Genomic DNA, 25,344 nt, shown 5'->3' with positions numbered 1-25,344 from the left:
GTAATTCACATCATCTAAAACATGTAGCTTTCCCCACACTTTCATGTCGCTGGAATCAGGATCAGTTCACGTAATTAGCAGGGTTTTTTGCTTTGTAGTATATTAATTATGGTGACTTCTTACAGTTAGTGGTGGCTTGGATTTGACGAAGTAGGATACTTAAGAGCAAATTATGTGTCTAGGTATTTTTCCCTTACATCACTTCATGTAATCGTAAACTGCCACATCTTTTTCTACTACTCTGCCCGCCTTCGTTACACTCCAGCCGTACGGTCCGTGGGGTCTTTTCCCAAATGCCGTAGGGCCTTTGGACCGGCTGCTCCTTACCTAGCCCGGGAAGCCCCTGCCCCTCCCCCCAAGTGGCTTGGCACACGGTTCCTCCTTCAGACCTGCAGTCCCAGCTTCAATGTCCCTTCCCTGGAGAAGCCTGTTGACCACACAGTCGAAATCTGCTCCACTGCCCAGAAGCACTTCCAATCATGTTACCCAGCTTTATTGTCATCAAAATACTTACCCTGATACCTGAATGCTTTTGTCTCTTTCCCCACTGGACTATAAGCTCCAGCACAGCAGTGCTCTCGCCCACCTGGTTCAATACCATATCCCAGCACCTAGAGCACAGGCTGACACCAAGGAGGTGCTTAAATACTTCCAGAATGAATATGTTAGGCCTTGGACACAATATATAACCATTTAGCAAGTAACTATGTTTCTAATCTCTAAATAACATCGTGCCCTTTTTTCTATGGAGAAAAATTTCCTATGTATAAATTCTTTTGTTAAGAGGTGCATTTCTGATCACTACCCAGGTAAGTATAATTTTATTTTTTATTTCTTCTTTTTAAATTTTTTTAAATGTTTTATTTCTTTCTGAGAGAGAGAGAGACAGTGTGAGCAGGGGAGGGTCAGGGAGAGAGGGAGACACAGAATCTGAAACAGGCTCCAGGCTCTGAGCTAGCTGTCAGCACACAGCCCGACGTGGGGCTCAAACCCACGAACCATGAGATCATGACCTGAGCCAAAGTCAGATGCTCAACAGACTGAGCCACCCAGGCACCCCTTATTTTTGATTTCTTTCAAATATTTTTTTAATGCTTGTTTATTTTTGAGAGCAAGAGTGAGACAGACCATGCGCAGGAGAGGAGCAGAGAGAGGCGGAGGCACAGAATCCGAAGCAGGCTCCAGGCTCTGAGGTGTCAGCACAGAGCCCAATGTGGGGCTTGAACCCACGAGCGGTGAGATCGTGACCTGAGCCGAAGTCAGATGCTATAGCATGAAATAATTTATACCACCTTTCATATGTTTGTACATATTCTAAATCCACCTACTACTGACTGGAACTGATAGCAAACAGGTAGCAAACTAGGATGAAAATAAAAAGGTTGTTTGAAAACCTCAAGCGTGTGATTACCTTTAAGTCTTTAAATTTTACGATGGGCTCCTGGGTGGCTCAGTCAGTCAAGCGTCCGACTCTTGATTTCGGCTCAGGTCATGATCTCCCAGTGCACAGGATTGAGCCCCATGTCGGGCTCTGCGCTCACAGCATGGAGCCTGCTTGGGATTCTTTCTCTTTCTGCCTCTCCCCCACTCACTCTGTCTCTCTCAAAACAAAAAAATACACATTAAAAAGAAATTTTAAGAAGAAAGAGTAGTCCTCTCTCCCAAAGGAAAGATGAAGTTAAAATACTATTTATATTTAAATTTTATTTCCCACAGTCCAGTTCAAAGGATTCATAGAAACAAAGTTAGTTTGGTATCGCAGAGCACCTAACATAATCAATAATGAACAAGTTACTGTCAGTTTCTTTGATACTTGCATTTTACATGTATGACAAAAGGGTAAAATAAAAAGGCTGAAACCCTGAAAAAGTGTTATTTGTCTGCTTTTTTTTTTTTATTTAAAAAAGACCATGATTCTTTGGGAGGTGATACAAGATTGCTTTCCACTCAGATCATGATTTCCACAATTTCCGTAATAACCATAAATTTGAAAGGCTCCCAGTCTCCCCGCCCCAATTCCCTTTTGGCACCTATATGTGAAATGTCACTTCCAAAAAATGGGGGGAAATGTGCTGAATACTGGCTTTTTATCACAGTACTCCTTTCCTGAGGAAAAGTTTTCTGGTTGCTAAGATTAGAAGATGGATATACAAAAAAGCTTACCACATCTCATCAATAAAAGCCTTTTCCGAACCAACTCTATGGCTGTCTCAGAAGAAAACTATATTAGAAACAGCAGCCAATTCTCAGAGGTAAAAGGGCAATGGCTTATCCTTTCCCACTTCTCATTTTAAATTTAGAATTACAGAGCAATTCTATGAGAGGTAGCAGAATGTCAGACACTGGTGCTGGCTTTGTGATTTGAGGATACAATTTGAACTCATCACATTCTTCAGAAGAGCTCATTATACCTAAAAGAAACAAAAGAAGAGGCTTGCTCAACCTCTGCATGCAGAGAGGTCGACCAGAAGGACACATCGGTTACCAGTGGAGAAGGAGGGGCCTTACCACGACTGGCCATTAGGGGAGGACACATCCAAAGATAGATTTTTTAATCTGATAAGAAGAGTGTGTCACGTATAAAGTATAAAATGCTACTCTGGAGTCTTCACTTAATCTACTAAAACAAAGCTTCTCTGCAAGAATCAGGATGCTACAGGACAGAAATAGCCAACACGCGTTGTCACTGGCTAATATTTAAGAATGAAGAATTCAACTTTTATTTTTCATAGGTGAGAAGGGTTTATGAGCTTGTTACTGATCTATTTGGCCCAATTCATATTCATTTTATTTTTCACTGCACTTCAAATCTACAGGGTATTGCTAAGAAACTGACTGCAAAAAAATCTCTGAATTTTTCAGTGTCATTAGGACTTAATGTCATTAGAACTTTTTTGAGTATTTCTGTTATGCTGATAAGAGTTGGGGAGAGTATTATCCTACCCACCTGTCCCCAAACCCAATAAAGTAGGACATTTTTATTTCAAACCAAAAGATGGTAACGTTACAAACCTAGGGGGGTGGGGGATAAGATGCTATGACAGCGCATTTCTCTTTAACTCTTGACTATTTCCTACTGATAGCACTACACACGTGATTAAACTTTTGGGAGGGAGAGGGGGAAAGAGAAGGAAACTCTAAAACCTCCCGACAAAGTAGCCATTCCAATGCATGGACAGGGCTTCTTTCTTCTGCCAGCCACTGGTTCACCAATATTTTCCCCATTTAAAGAAGTATGTGTGAATGAGGTTGGGAGGGCAGGGAATACATCAAGAAGTGGGCTATACTCTTCCCTTGAGGAGCCCGCCCTATGTCCTTAGCGGCCATTGCTTTGTCCGCCATCTTGGCATTCAGAGTAAGCAACATCTTTCTTTAAAACTTTTCTTGTTCTTGCTGCTTTTCTTGCCGTTCTTGTCTTTGTTCTCAGACATCTTTTTTGCTCTGATTTCTCTCATTAGGTCAAAGAACACCTGGGGTGGGGAGGAAGGAACGAAAAGAATAGGAAGGAAAAAGCCATTTAATGATTTCATGAAGCAATTCTACTAAGCAGGAATTTAAAGCATAAAGCAAGCTTATTTTTGTAAACCCTGAGCCAAAGTTTGCATTAGACTTTCTGGCATTTCCAACCACGAGGAAAGGTTAAGAAGAGGGGTACCTGCTGCTGAGTGCTTTCTTCTATATCCCCACACCTTATGTAACCCTGATCATGACTCTATAAAGGTAGGAACATCACTATGCCTGCGGCTTCCCCAGCAGGACCAGCAGACTTGGAACACGGTGGAACTGGGAGACGGGGGGATAAAGCATAAACAAACTAAGGCTCCTGCACTAGGAAACTGGGGACAGGAGCGGAGAGATGTCGCACTACCCCTCCACAAGCATGCCCCTACCCTCCCTCTCTCAGGAACAGCCACTGTTCCTTGCGATGTTAGCTGAAAGGAACTTTATCGAGAACTGATAAGACTTGTCCTCTGCATGCAGTGTGTTATTCAGACACAAATTATCATTTGTCAAAATAGTTTGGGTTTTGCCCTCTGCTCCCAGCAATCGGGCCGAAGTGCCCAGATACCCAAGCAGACAAAATAAGCCTGAGACAGAGAAACATCTCAGATTTCTCAGGGGGAGTGATAGAGACTGAAAGCATGTGGCTGAGTGCAGGCTTTAATCCTTGGATGTTCACACGAAACTACAACCTCCTTTGATTTTCATAGACATACCTTCTTCTTGGTGAAAAGGAAGGTTAACCTTTCTGAGTGGGGGGCTCCACGTGCATGTACCACCAGCTCCAGGCACAAAAAAGCCCCCCCTCCCCACAAAATGACCTAAGCACCCCGCCCACAAGAGCAGCGGCAGCGAACAATTTCAAATGTTATGGCTCCTTCATTTTGTTCTAACAGCAAAGGCAGAGGAGGATGGAATGTGTCCAACGTAAAATGATGACAAAGTTGTTCAGGGGCCGATCTTATCAACCTTCCGTGTAAACCGTGTACAAGTGAATACAATGCTGCCAGTGATAAATTTCTGTGGCGTCTGGTTTGGCAGGTCAAGCTGGTCCAGCAGAGGAAGGAGACGCAGCTACCCTGTGACAGCTCCCACCCCAGCACCCGGTCAGAAGCTATGCATCCCCGCTTCCGTGCCAAGAAAGCCTTCCCGATGTTTTTAAAATAAAATACATGTCTGGATTTCCTGTGCGTTTTCGACAACCAGGAAACAGAGATTTGGAACGGCACAGCAGCCAGCACCGAGAAATTATAGAAAAAATAGTGAGTGAACATGCTTCCCGTTACAGACAGATTTATATTGTAGACGCTACCAAAACGCTTCCGAAGTGAACGCTTTCTGGGGCACCTGGGTGGCTCACTCAGTGAGGCCTCTCTCTGACTCTTGATTTCGGCTCAGGTCATGGTCTCACAGTTGGTGAGTTTGAGCCCCACGTCACGCTCTGCGCTGTCAGGATGCTATTGGGATTCTCTCTCCCCCATCTCTTTCTGCCCCTCCCCCACTCATGTTCACTCACACCCGCTCGCTCGCTCTCTCTCAAAATAAAGGAACATTTAAAAAATAAATAAAATAAAGTGAACCCTTTCTGAGGAGAAATAATGACTGACACCACAGAAATAAAAAAAATTATTAGAGTATTAAAAAACCATATGCCAACAAACTGGACAACTGGAAGAAATGGATAAATTCCTGGAAATGTATAATCTTCCAAAACAAAATTAGGAAGAAATAGAAAATTTGAACAGACTGGTTACTAGTAACAAAATTGAATTGATTAAAAAAAAACAAAAAACCTCCCAACAAATAAAAGTCAAGGACCAGATGGCTTCAACAGTAAACTGCACCAAACATTGAAGAAGAGTTAACACCTATTCTTCTCAAACTGTTCCAAACAAAAGAAGAAGAAGGAAAACCTCCAAATTCATTCTATGAGACCAACATTACCCTAATATCAAACCCAGAGAAAGACTCCACAAAGAAAAAGAGAGAATTACAGGACAATATCTCTGATGAACACAGATGCAAAAATCCTCAACAAAATATCAGCAGACTTAATTCAACAATGGTTAAAAGTATCATTCACTTTGATCAAGTGGGATTTATTCCAGAGATATAGGAGTGGTTTGATATTTCCAAATCAACCAGTGTGATACATCACATTAAAAAAAGAAAGGATAAAAACCATAGAATCACCCTCAATAGACACAGAGAAAGCATGTGACAAAATACAACATCCATTCATAACAAAAACTTCCGACAAAGTGGGTTTAGAGGAAATATATCTCAATATAATAAAGGCCATATATGAAATATGCAAAGCTAACATCATACTCAATGGTGAAACTGAGAGCTTTTCTTTTATGATGAAGAACAAGAAAAGATGTCCACTGTCACCACTAGTATTCAAAATAGTACTGAAGTCCTAGCCACAGCGATCAGACAAGAAAAAAAAAAAAGGCACACAAATTAAAAGGGAAGAAGTAAAACTGTCACTATTTGCAGATGACATGATACCATGTAGAGAAAGCCCCAAAGATACCACACACAGAGACAAAAACGATTAGAACAGATAAATAAATTCAGTAAAGTTACAGGATACAAAATTAACATATGGAAATCTGCTGTGTTTCTATATACTAAAACGGAAGTAGCAGAACAAAGAATTAAGAAAACAATTGCACCAAAAGGAATAAAACACATAGGAGTAAATTTTACCAAGGAAGTGAAAAACCTATAGTCTGAAAACTGTAAGATGTTGATAAAAGAAATTAAAGATGACACAACAAAGAGAAAGATGTTTCATGCTCAGAGACTGGAGGAACTAACACTGTTAAAGTGTCCCTACTCCTTACAGCAATCTACAGACTCAGTGCAATCCCCACCAAAATACCAATAGTATTTGTCACAAAACTACAACAAATAATCATAGAATTTGTATGGAACCACGAAAGATGCTAAACAGCCAAATCAATCATAAGAAAGAAGAAGAATAAAGCTGGGGGTACCATAATCCCAGATTTCAAGATCTACTTCTCCCAAGCTGTAGTAATTCACCAGCACGGTACTGGCTCAAAAACAGACACAAAGATCAACAGAACGGGAGAGACGGCACAGACATGTACCCATGATTATAGGGTCAACTGATCTAAGACAAAGGAGGCAAGAATATGCAATGGGGGGAAAGCAGTCTTTTCAATAAATGCCATTGGAAAAACTAGACAGCTGCATGCAAAAGAATGAAACTGGACCACTTTCTTACACCACATGCAAAAATAAACTCAAAATAGATTAAAGGCCTAGATGTGAGGCCGGAAGTCATAAAACTCATCAAAGAAAACATAGGCATGAGCACCAGGTGTTGCATGGAAGTACTGAATCACTATATTGTACATCTGAAACTAGTATCATACTGTATGTTAACTAACTGGAATTTAAATAAAAACTTGAGGGAAAATAAAGAGAAAACACAGGCAGTTACTTCTTGGACATCAGCCTTAGCAACATATTTATGGATCTGTCTCTTCAGGCAAGGGAAACAAAAGCAAAAATAAACTACTGGGACTACACTGAAATAAAAAGCTTTTGTACAGGGAAGGAAACCATCAACAAAAGAAAAAGACAACTCACCAAATGAAAGAAGATACTTGCAAATCATATAGCCGATAAGGGGTTAATATCTAATAGGTGAAGAACTTAGACCACTTAACACCTAAAAACCAAATAATCTGATTTAAAAATACACAGAGGACCTGAATAGACATTTTAGCCTGGGAGACATAAAGACGGCCAACGGGCACAGGAAACGACACATCACTGATCCTCAGGGAAATGCAAACCAAAACCACAATGAGATAATCACGTCTCACCACCAGTTGGACAAGTATCTTGTCGAAAAGAAAAGAAGTGTTGACAATGATGCGGAGAAAACAGAATGCTCGTGCCCTGCTGGTGGGAAGGCAAACTGGTGCAGCCACTGTGGAAAACGGTGTGGAGGGTCCTCGAAAAATGAAAAATAGAACAACCATATGATCCTGTCATTGCACTACCGGGTATTTACCCAAAGAACATGAAAACACTAATTTGAAAAGATATACACACCCTGATGCTCATAGCAGCATGACTTCCAACAGCCAAATTATGGAAGCAACCGTAATTCCCAAAGTATGGAAGCAATCCATCGATAGATGAATGGACAAAGAAGATGTGGAACATACATACAATAGAATGATATTACTCAGGCATAAAAAAAGAATGGAATCTTGCCATTTGCAACAACATGGATGGACCTAGGGGGTATTTGTTCCCCTAACAAGACAGAGAAAGACACATGCCATGTTATTTCACTTATATGTGGAATCTAAAAAACAAAACAAACAACAAACACAGACTCAAATACAGAGAACAAACTGGGGGAAAGTGGGGAAAGGTGGGGGGATGGGAGTGTTAGATAAAGGAATTTGGGGGTGTGGGGGTGCCTGGGTGGCTCAGTCGGGTAAGCACCCAACTTCGGCTCAGGTCATGATCTCACAGTCTGTGAGTTCGAGCCCTGCGTTGGGCTCTGTGCTGACAGCTCAGAGCCTGGAGCCTGCTTCAGATTCTGTGTCTCCCCCTCTCTCTGCCCCTCCTCCACTCGCACTCTGTCTCTCTCTTAAAAATAAATAAACATTAAAAAATTTTTTTAAAGAGGGGATTTGAGATACAGACTTCTAGTTATAAAATAAATAGGTCACAGGGAGAAAAGCACAGCCTAGGGAAAACAGTCAACAACACGTAATAACGTGGTGTAGTGATGGACAATGGCCACACCTGTCATCGTGAGCACCAAGTAACATCAGGATTGTTAAATCAAGTTGCTGTGCACCTGAGGTAAATGTAACATTGTATGTCGATTATACTTGAATAGTAAATAAATCATTTAAAATAATAAAGTGAGCCCCTTCTAATACCAACATTCTAAATACCAATGTTCTTCTAGGATCATTTCAAGCTAAGACAAAGCTTTGGTCACAATCTTCCCTCTTCAGGTAAGAAGTAAAGGAGAATTATTTCCCCGTAAGAAAGAGCAACATAAGCAATTTGGGGACTCAGATGCTGATGCCACATAAAAGCAGATGTATCCGGTGCTTGGCTGCCAAAATGAAATGGGTTCAGATGTTACAAGAGCATGGATCACGAAGTCAGAGCTACAAACACGGTGAAGGAGGAAGGTAAAGCCTCCTCTCTAAGGCTGTCCACTCTCACTGTGTGGCAACCACTCTGAACCTCAGTTCTTTAGAACCCAAAACCTGACAGCGGCAATCACTGGGAGGTGGATCTTCCAGCTGTCAACGTTCATCACTGTCAAGGTCGCCCTTTCACTGGCTTCAGAGATTTGAAGGAGAAAGTATGCTGGGCATGGCTGAGAGAGAGAAGGGGAGGGGAAGGGAGGGGAAGGGAAGAGAGGTCCCTGGAGAGTCGATTCCTGAGAGCAAATGTTGTCTAGAGACTGAGTTATAAAGCACAACACCTTGGCTCTGCCGGCGGGCAGTAAGGTGAAAGGAGGAAATCTAACCTATAAGTCACGACCAGAAAGTCAAGGCACCCCGTGATTCCCTGGGGAGCCCCCACGAAGCTGCGGACGGACGTGCTCGTGGAGAACGTGGGCCATGGCGGATGAGAGCATGGGGGCTGCTGCGCCCGTCCTTCCCGCGCTGGCCTCACTGACCCACGGTCCCGGTCACACTGCCATATGTCCCCAGGCCATGCCAGCAAAGGCCCGAGGCTAAGGGAGGGGACTCTGGGTTGGTTTACGTTCACGGCCAGACTGTCCTGGGGCTTCCCCTACACTGACTGAGACACCTAGAAAAATCAGCACCCCCTGCTTTCCGCAAACGGTTCCCTCAAAACCCAACAGATGGGACGTCCCCGTCCTGCTGTTTTCTAAGAACCACGTGCAGAGCAGAGCGCACACTGACCTTGTCCACGTTGGCCCGCGTTTTAGCCGAGGTCTCCACGTACTGCACGCCCCACTCCTCTGCTCTCGGCCTGGCCTCGTCGACGGGCACCTGCCTGCGCTCCTCCAGGTCGGACTTGTTTCCCACCACCAGCAACGGAATTTTATCTTCTTCGGCCTTGACGCGGAGGATCTGTTCCCTAAGACATTGCATCAAAAGACAGCAGCTCAGAAAGCTAGACTACGACTCCACTCCATGGACGGACTCATCGAAAATGAAAGGCTTTTGAGGACATCCAGATGGCCAACAGACACATGAAACGATGCTCAGCATCGCTCCTCATCAGGGAAATACAAATCAAAACCACACTGAGATACCACCTCATGCCAGTCAGAGAGGCTAAAATGAGCAAATCAGAGGACTCTAGATGCTGGCGAGGATGTGGAGAAACGGGCACCCTCCTGCACTGTTGGTGGGAATGGAAACTGGTACAGCCCCTCTGGAAAACAGTGTGGAGGTTCCTCAGGAAACTAACAATAGAACTCCCCTATGACCCAGCAATAGCACTGCTAGGAATTTACCCAAGGGATACAGAAATGCTGAGGCATAGGAGCACATGACCCCAATGTTCATAGCAGCACTCTCCACAATAGCTAAAACAAGGAAAGAGCCTAAGTGTCCATCAACGGACGAATGGATCAAGAAGATGTGGTTTATCTATACGATGGAATATTTCATGGCAATGAGAAAGAATGAAATCTGGCCATGTGTAGCAACATGGATGGACCTCGAGGGTGTTATGCTGAGCGAAAGAAGTCAGGCAGAGAAGGACAAATACCATGTGTTTGCAGGTATAGGTGGATTAGGAGGAACTTAACGGAGGACCATGGGGGAGAAGAAAGGGGGAAATAGTGGGGGAAAGGGAGAGAGGCAAACCATGGGAGACTCTTGAATGCTGAGAACAAACTGAGGACTGATGGGTGTGGGGGGAGGGGGGATGGGCATGGAGGAGGGCACTTGTGGGGATGAGCACTGGGTGTTATGTGGAAACTAATTTGACAATAAACTATTTGTAAAAAAAAAAAATTAAAAAAAAAAAAAATAAAATGAAAGGCTTTTCTCGCGCGGAAAACATGGTTACCCTCAGGGCAGGCCCCAGGGCAGCTTTTGAAAACAAGTGTTTTCAAAGCGTGGTTCTCAGGTTGCCTACACCGGAAGGACCTGGGGTGCTCGTCACAAACACGGATTTCTGGGCCCAACAGGAACCCCACAGAAGGAATGTCTGAGTCGGAGCCCAGGATTCTGCGTTTCATCGAGGTCCCCAATTGAGGCTTAGGCACCAAAGCTTCTTAACAAAAAGAACAACCTGGGAACCTCTGGGATAAAAAAAACAAGCTAAAAGAAGTGTCTTCGGGGGCACCTGGGTGGCTCTGTCAGTCAAGTGCCCAACCCGTGATCTCGTTTCAGGTCATGGTCTCACGGTTAGTGAGTTCAAGCCCTGCATCAGGCTCTGTGCTTCCAGCATGGAACCTACTTGGGATTCTTTCTCTCCCCCTCTCTCTGCCCCTCCCCCGCTCACACTAGCTCGCTCTCTCGGTCTCTTGAAAGGAAGGAAGGAAGGAAGGAAAGAAGGAAGGAAGGAAGGAAGGAAGGAAGGAAGGGAGGGAGGGAGGGAGGGAGGGAGGGAGGGGGGAAGAAAGAGAGAAAGAAAGAAAGAATCTTCGTACATAAAATGCTTAATAATTCCCCTGAAAATATGGTATGATTTCTTTGTGAGAATAACAGCTGTGAAATCAGCGGTTTTCATCTGGAAGGTGGGAGTCTATTAGCAGATCATGATATCAGTTTAACAGGTCACAACCAGATGTGTTTTTTTCTCTCAGTGGAACAGAGCACTATGGACCAGAACACAAACATCAGAGGGGATCTCAAGTATTACATCAGGTATGGTTTTGTGAAACTTCTCTTTCGATTACATCTATGTGTGTGTGCACCTACCACCCCCCGCAAACAGCGTCCACTTAGATACAGTAAATGTTACAAGCAATGGAATGAGGTCAGTTAACATTAGGCAGGAATCATATTTTGTTCTGTGTTGTTTTTTGACTACAAATTAAAAAAAAGGGGGGGGGAAGGAAAGGAAAGAATCCAATATCTATGGAAAAGTACTTCAAAAACATCTCCTTAAAAAAAAACATTAACTGTAACACCTTAAATTTTACCTCTACTAAAACTACCAGCTACCTAAGTTACGAATCAATACCAAATATTTAAAAAATAAATATTCCATTTCCATTATTTTGGTCTAGTGAAGACATTTCAACTTCTACATTCCAATATACTCCAAAAAGGGACCACTTCAAAAGTATATTTTGTGGAGATCTGTACTGATTTCTATATGATATAGGGTAACTTTTCATAATAATGAAAATATTAAAAATGTTTCCATTAGATTCAATTTAAGTATCAGATATCAAATATTTTAAGAAAAACCAAAAAGAGGTAGATGCTTAAAAATTGCCCCTAAGTAGCTTTGCTATAGCCTACATTTCAACTAGGGGTCAAAGAACAGGCCACATTTAGAAGTTATGCGATCAGCACAAACTTTGAACAAGAAAAACCAATAATTCTCTGGCTCATTAGTCATGCAGAGGTTTGTAAAATTATCTCATTAATAAACATATTCATCCCAAAATAGGAGCACTGGCTCTGGTCTCTTAGAAAAAATCCTAGTTTTCGAGCTTATCGAATACTGTTCAGGGCAAGGTTCAAGGAAGACAGAGCGTATTAACATTTTGTTTTGTTTTGGGCCTTTTCCATAAATACCGAAAGCTATGTCTGCAATCTGCTAACCAGCGTAAACTGAGTTTGACCACAAAGGCTCAGATGCCCTACCTCCTTTCTTCTGGGTCTGACGCCGTGAGAAGCCTGGACAGTCCTGTGCCTTTTCTCTGAATGCCCGGAGTTCAAGTCAGAAGAACTCACCGGCCCTTCCTTTTTCTTTCAGGCAGTCATCTGTGCTTTTTCTTCTAGGGGGTCCCTGCTCTCACATAATGACCGAAACCCACCTCCCGAGATGAGACGAGGCTCTTCTCCAAATCTCTGAGAACACATAAGAACTGGGGGTGGGGGGTGCAGGGAGACAGGATGAGGGTGGCATCATCTGTCCTCTGGACGGGACTCTCTCACTGCCCACCACGTCCTTTCTGGGTGAGTCATGGGGTAATGGGAAATCAAAAGGCTCAGGACATGCAAGAAAATAAGGAAGTGTGTGCATCTGGTCTGCTTTATCCTCAGGGATGGATAAAAACACGATGACACAGATGCAGTCACAATTATGAGTACTGTACCCACAAAGAGAAAACTCTAGGCAAGTCGGGGAAGTCTGGGAATTAACAGGTCTTCTCCTAAGAGTCCTGGCCACTTAACTGATCGCCCCCACGCACACCACAGTAGCGGAGAATTTACATGGTCTGCCTTTGAAGACTTAACACTAGGAAGCAACTGACCACCACTACATTGACCTGGGTTCACCCCGTGAGGCCCCCCCGGCTCACTGATGCTTCCTTCCAAATCTTGGGGGGATATTTAGTTTCCTCACTTTCACCTTTGGTTGACCCCTTGATTTCTGACCAGAACTTGCTACAGAATGAAAAAAAAAAAGGTGGATTTCCCCGCCTTTTTAGATCCCTGTTAGACGCTAGATTCAGCTCTTAAAATCAGAAGTCATCTGGGCAGATGTGCTTATAAGGAGAGTAGAGGAAAGAACGCAATTGTATAAGAGAAACGAGAAAAGCATGCCGGGTAAAGAGAAAGACACCGTCCCCACTGGAATTCCTCTAAGAACTTCTGTAGAAGAGAATGAACGTCAGGTACCTTTAACTACTGCACTTAAAATGAATCACAGCGGTTCATATCCTACTCACGGCATAGGCACCATGTGACCACGCGGAAAGGGGGCCTGGGGACATGGCACAGTGCGGGGTGGCGTGGGTCCTGCCCTTCCAAATTTACAGTCTAAAGCATCGTTTCATTTCATCTCATCCACTAACAAGTACACCCTCAGACAGACAGACAGACTCTCCAATGCTTAGCATCCCCAGACTGCTACGTGGTGGCCAGGGCGAGGATTCAGACCAGGTCTGCCTGGTTCTAAAGCGGGACTCTTCCGACTCGCGTAGGTTCAAATCCTATGGGAGCCGCAAACGGTCACTCTGACTGGCATCCTTCCCTCTCCTGACAACGTTTCATCAACCTCAAAACAGACCAAATGTATCACTTCACCAGCCAAATGATAAAAAGGATAAAGATAGTTAACCCATGCATCACTGTCCCTCAGGATTTATATGAAAACGAAATTCGAAGTTCTTGAGTACCTGAAATGGCTTCGTCCTCTTAAGATTCTTCTTTTTTTTTAACGTTTATTTATTTTGAGAGAGAAAGAGAGCACAGGTGTGCACACACGATCAGGGGAGGGGCAGAGCGAAAGGGAGAGAGAGAGTCCCAAGCAGGCTCCGCGCTGTCAGCGCAGAGCCTCAGGCCAGACATCTGACGACCCTGAGACCATGACCTGAGCTGAAATCAAGAGTCCGAGCTTCACCAACTAAGCCACCCAGACGCCCCATCGTCAAGATTCTTAAGGTAATTTATATTCAAAAATGTTAAAAACAGGGAAGTTCAAAGAGATAATAACAAATGGTGGGCTCTAATGTGCCAATATTCAAAAAGCTCCAGAAAATTCATTAATGAAATTCTTCTTAATAACAAGCCCAACCCTCTGTTACTCTGCTCAGCCCCAGATTCCTGCCAGGCTGAACATGCGAGAAAGACGGGCAGAAAGTCTCCTGGAGTCTGGGGCTCTTTCAGCTCAAACCTACCTGAATTCGGCAGTTGCTGTAAAGGACTCATGTTCTGTAATGGAGAACACCAGCAGGAAGCCTTCCCCGCTACGAAAGTAGTTGTCTCGAATGGCCGCATAGTCCTCCTGTCCGGCCGTGTCCAGAATATCTATCTGGACTTCTTCGCCATCAAGAACCACCTTCTTTCTGTAACTGTCGGCTTTGGTAGGCTCATAGTCTTCCACAAACTGAGGAAACGAACAACATCACCAGTCATTAACAAAGTGTTGAGGGAAAGAAAACTTGCCAAAGAAATAAATTTCAACATAGGGGCACTTTGCCTATAATCAACTGAATATTTACTGAGAATTCATAATGATCACACTACGTTTAAGGTATTGTAAAAATAAAGTCCTTCGTTAACACTTCTGTTCTTTATTGCTCTCGGTTCTACTGTTTTTTATTTTGTTCTTATTTTTTTTAATACAATTTATTGTCAAATTGGCGAACATACAGTGTGTACAGTGTGCTCTTTGTTTTGGGGGTGGACAAGGTCCGATATTCCCATTTTATAGATGAAGAGACCAAGCATAGGGCAGAAGGAACACTTGGTGATACTATTCTCGGTATAAAATTATGATATAAACACTGGCAAGAGTGAGAAACAGAAGCTCTTACACAAAATCAACCAAAGTATAAAACTCATCTGAAAAGCGATTTGACGAGAGAGGACTAAGAGGCTTAAAAATACAACATAAACTTCAAATGGGTCAAAGATACAATATAAAAAATAAACCCATCAAGCACCAGAAGAAAACATGGGTGAAATCCTTTTATTACCTTGAAGTAGGGAAGGCCTTTTTAACTATGACTCAAACTCCAGAAGCCATGGAAGAAAAAATTGATAAATTAGACTACGTAAAAAATTCATTAAACTTCCATATGGCACAACACACTATTAAAAAAAAAAAAAAGACAAATGACAAACAGGGAAAGAGTATTTGAACCCATATCACAGAGAGCTATATTTAAACAGTTCCTAGAAACAGAGAGAAAAAAAAAAGTCAACAATCCAATGGGAACAAATGGCAACAGACATAAACAATTCACAGAAAAATAAATACACAGGATGCTAATCATACAAAACGATGTTCATCCTCACTAAGCTTTTAAGTACACGGAGATACCGGTTTTCACCTACCAGACCGGCAAAACCCCCAGCGTCGGACAACAAGCTCTAAGGGGAAAACCCTCTTGCACACGGCTGGTGGGGGGAGAGAACAGTACAGTCCTTATGCGGTGAATATGGTTAAGTGGAGAGGCACTCCTCTGTGCCAGCACCCAGCTTCTAGGAATCTAACCTACAGCAGCATACAAGGCGATCACCGTGGCGCTGTGTGTAACAGCAAATGATTAATAACCACCCAAATGCCCAACAGCAGGCACCCACCGATGGAATACTATACAGCTATAAAAATGACAAGGAGAACCACGTACAGATACATAACAATCTCTGGAATATAACAGTCTACCTTTTGCACAAGGAAAAGAGGGAGTATAAAGAATAAGATAGGTGTGGGTGAGTATATGTAGCTGTTTTTATATGTATATATGCCTTAATAGGTGCATTTATGCATATGTACATATGTATTTACATATGTACATTCCCTAAAAGGACAAACAAAACAAATGTAAAAGTTGTGAAACAGAAACACTGAAGCAAATGAACCCGAATGAATATTAAAATGGTTATACAGCCACAAAGAGAACTAATTCAAGAGACTTTAGTACAGAATATTTTGATAGTATGCATCCCACTCAGAGAGGCTAAGGACAAAAAAAAATTTCAAAAAATGCTAAACTTCTCTTAGTGATTATATTACTGAGTAATAACGATATTAGTATTTCAATGCTATATTCTTTATATTGTGGTATACATCAAATAACTATAAATCATTATCTTAATGATGTCAGAAGTACAGATATTCAGAAAAAAAAACTTAATTAATGACAGCAATGTGCCATTAAAATAGAATTGGTGAGGGGTGCCTGGGTAGCTCAGTTGGTTAAGTGTCCGACTTTGGCTCCAGTCACGATCTCGGGGTTTGTGGGTTTAAGCCCTGTCTCGGGCCCTGTGCTGACAGCTCCAAGTCTGGAGTCTGCTTCAGATTCTGTGTCTCCCTCTCTCTCTGCCCCTCCCCTGTTGTGCTCTGTCTCTCACTCTCAAAAATAAATAATAAAATATTTTTTTCAAATTAAAAAAAAAATAGAATTGATGCTGGTTTAAGCAGATATCCAGATGCAAAAGAATGAAGTTGGACCCTTACTTCACGTCACATACAAAACTTACCTCAAAATGGATCAAGACCGAACTATAAAAACTAAAGCTATAAACTCTAAAAAGAAAACATAGGTATAAATCTTTATGACCTTGGATGTGGCAAGGCATTCTTAGATAGGACATCAAAAGCACGAGCAACAAAAGAAAAAGTAGGTAAATTGAACTTCATCAAAATGTAAAACTTTCATGCTTCAAAGGACATCATCAAGAAAGTTAGAAGATAACCTATAAAATGAGAGAACATATTTGTAAATTATAAATTTAAAAGAGACTCATATTCAGAATACATAAAACACTCTTAAAGCTCAACAAGAAAAAGACGAACAACCCAATTTAAACATTTAGACAAAAACCCTGAACAAACGTTTCTCCAAAGAAGATTTTCAAGTGGCCAACAGGCACGTGAAACGAGGCCTAACACCACCAGTCATTAGGGAAATGCCGACCAGAACCACAATGAGATACCACTTCATACTCACTAGGAGGTATCATCAAAACGAGACAATATCAAGTGTTGGCAAGGATACAGAGAAATCGGAACCCTGGCATGTTGCTTGCGGGATTATAAAATGGTACAGCTGCTATGGAAAGAAGTCATGCACTTCTCAAAAAGTTTTACATAGAGTTACCATATGACCCGGCAAGTTTCATGCCTCAGTATACTTACGCAGGAGAATTTAAGACATAGGTCTACATAAGAATGTATACACAAACGTTCACAGCAACAATATTCAAAATAGCTAAAAAGTCAAAACAATCCAAATGTCCATCAAGTGGTGAAAGGATCAACAAACAGCATACCCAGACAATGGAGTATTATTCCATGATAAAAAGGAACGAAGTACTGATACGGATAACAACATGGATGGGCTTTCAAGACATTGAAAGGAAGCCTGATATAAAGATCACATAATGTAGGATTCTATTTATGTGAAATGTCCAGAACAGGTAAATCCATAAAAACAGAAAGCAGTTGCCAAGAACGAGATGCAGAAGCAGGAGAGGCAGTAATGAGGAAAGACTGCTAATAGTAGAGTGTTTTCTTCTCCTTTGTGCAGTGAGTAGATTATTCTAATGTTACATAATGGTGATGGCTGGCTGGCTGTGTGACTATACTCAAAAATCATTGAAATGTACGCTTCAAAAGGATGGATATCACAGTATATGAATTATAACTTAAAAAACTAATTTAAATGTTTAAAATTTTAAAATCTAAATTGAGGGGCACCTGGGTGACTCAGTCGGTTAAATGTCCAACTTTGGCTCAGGTCACGATCTCACAGTTCATGGGTTTGAATCCCACATCAGGCTCTCTGCTGTCAGCAGTGGCCAGCTTTGGATCCTCTGTCTCCCTCTCTCTCTCTGCCCCCCCGCCCCCCACTCATCCTCTCTCTCTCTCTGTCTCAAAATGAAATAGAGCATTTTAAAAGAATTGAGATTATTGTTATGAACTTAATAGGCCCTTTGAAGAACACCCTCAAAAAGAGCCTTGTGCTGCTGATTAAGAGCTACTGGTTCAGATGACTGTAAGGCCCAAAATTTAAAAAAGACAAGATTTTTAGTATTAGGTTCTTAAATTTGTACTAATAGTTATCTTAAACTAGACAAAATGTGAAAATTGACCTGTGTTTCACAACAGTGTCTTTTTAACTCCTTTCCAAAGAGACAAATCCATGACCCCAAAAAAACCCAACCAAGGGGTGCAAATCTCCAAATATCACCGCCATAAAGCATCTCAAGCGTGTATTTCTGAGCTTTCAAGGTTAAAACCGGTGAGAGTTCCCTAGACTTGCTGGATACAGGATGTCAGAATGTCCTGATAATACTGCATTCCTCTGTGTCAGTGAAAAGTGTGCAGATTATTAGAACATAGATTGTAATCTTGATGTTTTTGCTTTTCCACTAGAAACAGGAAATCCCTGCAGTCTTGGTATCTGTTAAGACGCCCCCTCACTCCTGGCCTTACGGGGCTGCGTGTGAGTCCATTTCAGCTGCGCAAAACACACAGATCTGAGGGATTTGTCTTTGAGGTGACTTAGCTGGTCACTGACGGTCTGTTGTGGTGGCTGCCAAGGTCCCCCATCACCAACCTCCAAAGGTCCATAGCGTTAGAGGTCTTCAAGTATGTCAGGTCAAGGACAAAAAGATTAAGATCTTCCTCCAATTTTTCTCAAAGTCAGACCTCAGCCAAAAATAAAAACTTCTGGGATCACTGCCGCTCACATAATCCAACCCTCGCAGCTATTTCACCATAGAAGCTTATTTATTATTTTTTGTAACTTAGGGTAAAGCACTGGACCAAGAATGAAGGATGTGGGTAGACTTTAGGTAACTGACATCCCGAAGCACAGGACTGTTCCCTTTTCTGTGAAACCAGGCTTGACCAGGTGATGTCTCAGGCAGGAGTCACCACACTCACTGGGACAGCTATGCCTAAAAAGAGTTTCCCCATTTTCAACTCTAGGAATGTCATTCAGAAGGTGTTGTTTTTTTTTTAAAGGTCTATGATTCTATGATAGGCTAAGTTTGGGAATCACTGTGAAGATCTCTTCCAGCTCCAAAACTACGATTCCAGAACTCTACTGCCCAACATAGTAGCCACTAGGCCACGTCCGCTGGAGTTCAACAGCCACATGCATAGACGGTATAGATACAGAACATTTTCAGGGCAGCGGAATGTTCTAGTGGATGGACAGCATTGCTTTAGGAAATCAATTCAAGACTTCTCTGAACATACATGAGTCCATCTCTATTCTTTCCTTGCTCTCATGTTACCATTTCTTCAACAACCACTGCTCTCCAGTCCCCAAATATGTTAGCTTATGAAAAAATAGGCTAAGATCGAGCCTAGCTTTCCCTTGTTTCTCCGAAGATAGCAGGACAAAATTCTTCTGTGCGCATCTTCCCCACACCGCCACCCCCCCGCCGCCACTTAACACACATACACACATACATAATAAAAATGAACATCCAGATTCAACTCTCCTGCTAGTTGGCCTCCCCCAGCGTCAGCTGTGCTGCAGATAAGACTATTTGGGCTGGATGATTCTCTGTTGTGAGGTCTCTCTTGTGTGCGGTAGCATGTTTAACATCATCGCCGGCCCCTACCCACTAGGTGCTAGTAGTAACTGCCCCCAGTTGTGACACTCAAAAGTATCTCCGGACAGGGGCGCGTGGGTGGCTCAGTCTGTTAAGCGTTCGACTTTGGCTCAGGTCATGATCTCACAGTTCGTAGGCTCAAGCCCCGCCACGGGCTCTATGCTGACAGCTCAGAGCCTGGAGCTTGCTTCAGATTCTGTGTCTCCCTCTCTCTCTGACCCTTCCCTGCTCACGTTGCCTTTCTCTCTCTCTCAGAAATAAATGAAATATTTTAAAAAAAATTTTTTAAATATATCTCCAGACATTGCCAATGATTGATTCCCTACGGAGACAAAAAGAAAAAAAAAAAAAAAGTCCTCTTCTAATCCAGTCTCTATCTTAACTCTGCTCCCCACCCTCTCCTCTTCCGAGCCTGCATAGAAGAAGAAGAATTTTTAGTAGCAAATCATGTTATTAATCAAAAACAAAGACTTCCAAAGTCATTTTCAAAACTTGTTGCTCCTCATTTATGCAAAAATGTTTGGGGTCAATCAAGCAGATTCTGCTAGATTTCCCCATTTGGCCCTTAGTATAAGATAAAGAGAAACAAACATCAAAGACAATATTTTTTCATTATAAGACACAGAAAGGAATGATCCCGGAGGAAATCAAGGTTTTGGTCTGAAGCGTGTTCATCTTGGGGCCCCTCTTTAAGGAAAGAATAAAATATTACACACATAATATTGGATATAAAAGTCAGTATCTAGAGTGAGAAAAGAAATCATAATCCATATAAAATTTTTTTTTTAAGGACAAATACTGGAGGCACCTGGGTGGCTCAGTTGGTTGAGCGTCCAACTTCAGCTCAGGTCATGAACTCACGGTTCGTGGGTTTAAGCCCCATGTGGGGCTCTGTGCTGACAGCTTAGAACCTGGAGCCTGCTTTGGATTCTGTGTCTCCCTCTCTGTCCCTCTCCCAGTTGTGTGTGCTCGCTTGCTCACTCTCTCAAAAATAAATAAACATTTTAAGAAATAATTTAAAAAAAAAAACGGACAAATACCGTGGCCAATATACCCTCAGGTGACCCTCAGTGAGTCACTCCCTGGAATGTTACTCTCCCTTTAAATACAGAGGAATCTGTAACTGGCTTCTAACCAACAGAATATGGCAATGACCATGAGATCACCCCATGATTACATTTCCTTATATAAGAATCTGTCTTAGCTAACCAGAGACGCTCTTCCTGGCCTTGAGCAAGCAAGCTGCCACAGTATGAACTACCTATGGAAAGGACCTGGAAGCAAGGACCTGTGGGCCTTCATCCCGTGTCTGCAAGAAACCGAACTTTGCGAGCACCCGGAGCTCGGAAGGGGACCCGAGCCTCAGCCGGGCTCCCAGCCACCACCAGCACTGACTGTGGCCTTGTGGGACCCCGGGCAGAGCACCCCACTAAGCTGTGCCAGACTCCAGAGCCCTGGAAACCATAGGTAACACATACGTGTTGATTCAAGCTGCTCAATTTCTAGTAATGTGTCACATGGCATAAGAAAAACAATACAGGGGCATCTGGGGGGCTCAGGTGGTTAAGCGTCTGACTTCAGCTCAGGTCATGATCTCAAGGTTTGTGGGTTCAAGCCCCGTGTTGGGCTCTGTGCTGACAGCTAGCTCAGAGCCTGGAACCTGCTTCCAATTCTGTGTCTCCCTCTCTCTCTGCCTCTCCCCCACTCACACTCTGTCTCTCAAAAATAAATAAATGGAAAGAAAAAAAATTTTAATTAAAAAAAGAAAACCAGTACAAATACCACTTATATCACAAAATCCAGCAAAATAACATATTTTTTTTATTAATTAACTGCCTGGCATAACTCTAGAATACCTTCCTACTGGTTTGTTTGTTCACTGCATACTCTTTGATTATCTCGTCATATAGGCCAACGATTGTGTAATATTTCCTATAGGGAATAAAAAACAATTTAGTCTTGTCTTATAGCATAATTGGTCCCAATTTCTCTTTTCTTGGAAGTTTAGAAGGATTTTCTTCAGCTTCACAATGACTTCACACTACTAGTAATAACAGGTTTAGGACTATTGTCAAATTTAGGAAACCTCTATTAAACTTCCCTGTAAGAAACTATAATATCTGGAAGAACTTTCCCGACCAGTTTCTCGCTTCACGTCTCTATCCTTGTTTCTCGAGAACTCTACGCCCCACATCTTTCCAGAGCCTGGTGCCACAGGACAACACTCACACCATGATAACCTTCTGACCCTGCCCCTCCCATCGCAGTGCCAGGTGAGTCAGCAGAGTGGGTGGTGGGAATATTCCAGGAAGCCATCCCTGCAGCGAAATGGCTAGTAATAACTTAACCACATGCCGAAGTGACTCCAAACCACAGAAATAGAGACCACTAATTCCCAGCTAAATATATTCTTAGCCCAACTTCCCTCAGCTAGATCCCAGAAATGGCCATTGCCATTCCACCACCACCCAACAGAAGAGGAAGTTGGAAGAGGGCAAGTCTAGTGAAGATCAGATAATGATCTTCACCGACTCTGATGACGGGTATCTTCCTTTCACAAATTCTGTAAAGCACACACCCATGTGAACATGACGCGATCTCTGGTCAGAACACTCTGCCCATGGTGCCAGCCAGCGGCCATCAGGCAGGGATATTTATTGCCACAGGAATCAAAACTGTTTGTTGCCTTGGACTCAGCACCAGTTCCATTAACCACGTTTAGTGACATAAATGTGGGGCAAGGATGGTGAGAGCTTCACTTTGCTGCATGGCAGAACTAGAGAGAACCTGATGTCTATGGCCTTGAGAAAATGTCTCTATGTCTCTCATATGTCTCTACGTCTTGAGAAAAGAGTGTTTTATGACAGCTTAGCTCTCCCTTTCATTATTGCCCAAAATGGACTGTCACAAAGCTAAATCTGACCTGTTCTTTAGAAACATCTATATAAAAGTCCCTTCCTCTTCCCTTGCTCCTGTCAGAAAGCTCAAAGGATAACACTGGAAATCATGCAAGCAGGGACCCCTCACATCCCTGCCAGAGGTGAAATTATTTACCAAAAATCAGCAGCCCTGATCTCATGAGCGTTAGACCCTCTACAAAGCTGTTCAGAAACCACATTACATAGATTTGCCTCGTGGTCCTCCATGCATGTGGGGTAATGAGCACATGAACACAGCTGGAGAAGGGACATTATGACAGTGGACTCGAGGATGAAAGCTATGTCTGCGCCTGGCTTGTCTTACCTCATCGTACATGAACTGAAGCGTCAGGGCCGACTTGCCTACCCCTCCGCTGCCGACCATGATCACCTTGTGAAGGGCCAGGGAGCTCTGGCTCTTACTCTTGTTTGCCGCCATGCCGCTGGTTGTCTCCGGTCACGACACACGAACAGAAGACCCAGGTGAAGAGCTGCCAAGGAATGAGACAAAGACTTAGAGGCAGTTTGACTTCTACCCATTAAAATAAAATGAGATCCATATGCACCAGGAAAGCCTAACCCAGACATTCCGACAGAGAAGCAAAACTTCTAGGTTCCAGGCAGAGATAAAACAATCCTTCCAACCCCAGGGGTCATTTATCATAGCAGAGCCTGAGAGAAAGCGGGCAGAGAGAGGAAAAAAAATGGCACCCTATGCCTGTATCACTGGGGCATGTGGGGACGACAACTGGACGCTAAAAATCGACACATTCTCAAAGGTGCTGCTCTGAGGCAGAGTGATCAGAGAGCTCAGAGCCCCATGTTTCACCTCTCCCCCACGTCACCTGGTGCCACAGACCACACCAGCACTCAGGGGACTCAATTTCTACCTCTATTCTCACTCCTCACCTCCCCTTCCTGATACACACACTCCCACAGCCCCCCACGGGGGCCATGGAGCTACTCTGCAAGGAGATGAGTAAATGCAGTTTTTATCATAAGTACCCCTTTGTGACACATGATAGAGCTAAAAGAAAGAGAACTAAAGTATTTTCTTCAAGTGTATTTGAAGTGGTGAACTAAAATGAGTTGAATTTGGGACACCTGGGTCTCTTGGTCAGTCGCATCTGACTCTTGGTTTTAGCTCAGGTCATGATCTCACGGTTTGTGGGTTCGAGTCCTGCATCGGTCTCTGCGCTGACAGTGCGGAGCCTGCTTGGGATGCTCTCTCCCGCTCTCTCTCTGCCCCTCCCCCACGCATGCGCAAACGCACACATTCTCTCTCAAAATAAATAATTTTTTAAAATTTATTACTTTAAAAAAATTTTTTATGTTTTATCTTTTTGTGGGGGAGGGTCAGGGAGAGTAGTACAGAGGATCTGAAGCAGGTTCTATGCTGACAGGCTGACAGTAGTGAGCCTGATGTGGGGCTCAAACTCACAAACCATGAGATCATGACCTGAGCTAAAGTCGGGCGCTCAACCGATTGAGCCACTCAGGTGCCCCTAGAAAAATTCTTTTAAATAAAACAAGTTAAATTCTCCTACAATGACAGTTGATCAAAATCAGTTTAACCTCTTCAGATGTGAGATAAAAGGAGGAGGGAATCCCTGGCACTGTAGGAAGATCAAGTATTCCAAATAAGTGAATTTAATAGATAACCTGGAATTGATTTTAGTTCCAGGACCAATTTTTATCTTAACCAGTTTGTATGAGAAAGCCTGTGTCACATACACACCACAGAGTGAGGAAAGGACGCGGGCTAGGGCATCTCATGGGCCCGAGCCTGGGTCTGCCATTTGTGAGCTGGGCAACCTAGAACCATTTGGTTACTCCAAGCTGGTTTTCTTATCTGCAAACCCAACCACTACCTCCCTTGCAGGACTCTTCTGAGGACGACATGAGGGACAGCATCTGTGAAGGACCTAAGTGCGGTGCCTAGCACCCAGTAGGAATTTAATAAAGGTTGGGTTCCTTCCCAGCAAATTTCAGCTTTCTGAAATTTTAAATTTTTTTCTCATTCCAATATGGCAGGCTCCTATTTCCATAACTACTGACAAAGTAACATGACAGCATCCGCACTAGAAAAATAAATTAACACACAGAGCACACATATAAATTGTCTAGGCAAAATAAAACAGCATTATTTTAAATCCGAGGCTTCCATCATTGGCTGCAAAATGGAATCACCTGGAGGAGTTGTAAAAACATCCTGATGCATGGCGCCTAGGGGGCTCAGTCGGTCAAGCGGCCAACTTCAGTTCAGGTCACGGTCTCACGGTTCATGGGTTCGAGCCCCGCATCAGGCTTTGTGCTGACAGCTAGCTCAGAGCCTGGAACCTGCTTCAGATTCTGTGTCTCCCTTTCTTTCTGTCCCTCCCCCACTTGTGCTCTGTCTCTCTCTCATTCTCTCTCAAAAATAAGTAAACATCAACAAAATTTAAAAACAAAAAACAAAAACCATCTTGATGCATGGGTCCCGCCCCAGAGATTGATGGAATTGGCCTGGCATGGGGACTTCTAAAAGCTTCCCAGGTGATTACAGTGGACGTCCGAGGTTGAGAACTTCTCTTACATGCACAGCAGAGCATGTAAGGGTGAAAACATCAGGGCGGGAGCGGCCGCTGTCCCCACAGTCCTGAATGGCTGTTGTTCTTGGTAACTGAGGATTTGCCAAATACACAGGGCTGGGAGACCAGATGCCCAGGCCAGCC

General features: G+C 43.1%; 1 protein-coding gene across 3 annotated transcripts in view; it reads right to left on the bottom strand.

Moving 5' to 3' along the window:
- Window positions 1-1,791: 1,791 nt before the first annotated feature.
- The window catches only part of RALB (RAS like proto-oncogene B), a 46,996-nt gene continuing 23,443 nt past the window's right edge, over window positions 1,792-25,344 (bottom strand). For all 3 annotated transcript variants that reach the window (XM_039234870.1, XM_039234869.1, XM_039234871.1), the window contains exons 2-5: window positions 22,956-23,121; window positions 14,312-14,520; window positions 9,456-9,633; window positions 1,792-3,470 (exon numbers count right to left, since the gene is read on the bottom strand). In XM_039234870.1, coding sequence (XP_039090801.1) covers window positions 3,351-3,470; window positions 9,456-9,633; window positions 14,312-14,520; window positions 22,956-23,069 — 621 coding nt within the window. In that variant the 5' untranslated portion in view covers window positions 23,070-23,121 and the 3' untranslated portion in view covers window positions 1,792-3,350. The remainder of the gene's footprint in view (window positions 3,471-9,455; window positions 9,634-14,311; window positions 14,521-22,955; window positions 23,122-25,344) is intronic.

This window comes from Hyaena hyaena, unplaced genomic scaffold (assembly GCF_003009895.1).
Source record: "Hyaena hyaena isolate Hyena2069 unplaced genomic scaffold, ASM300989v1 scaffold_91, whole genome shotgun sequence".
NCBI lineage: Eukaryota > Metazoa > Chordata > Mammalia > Carnivora > Hyaenidae > Hyaena > Hyaena hyaena.
This window is presented reverse-complemented; position numbering and strand designations above follow the sequence as displayed.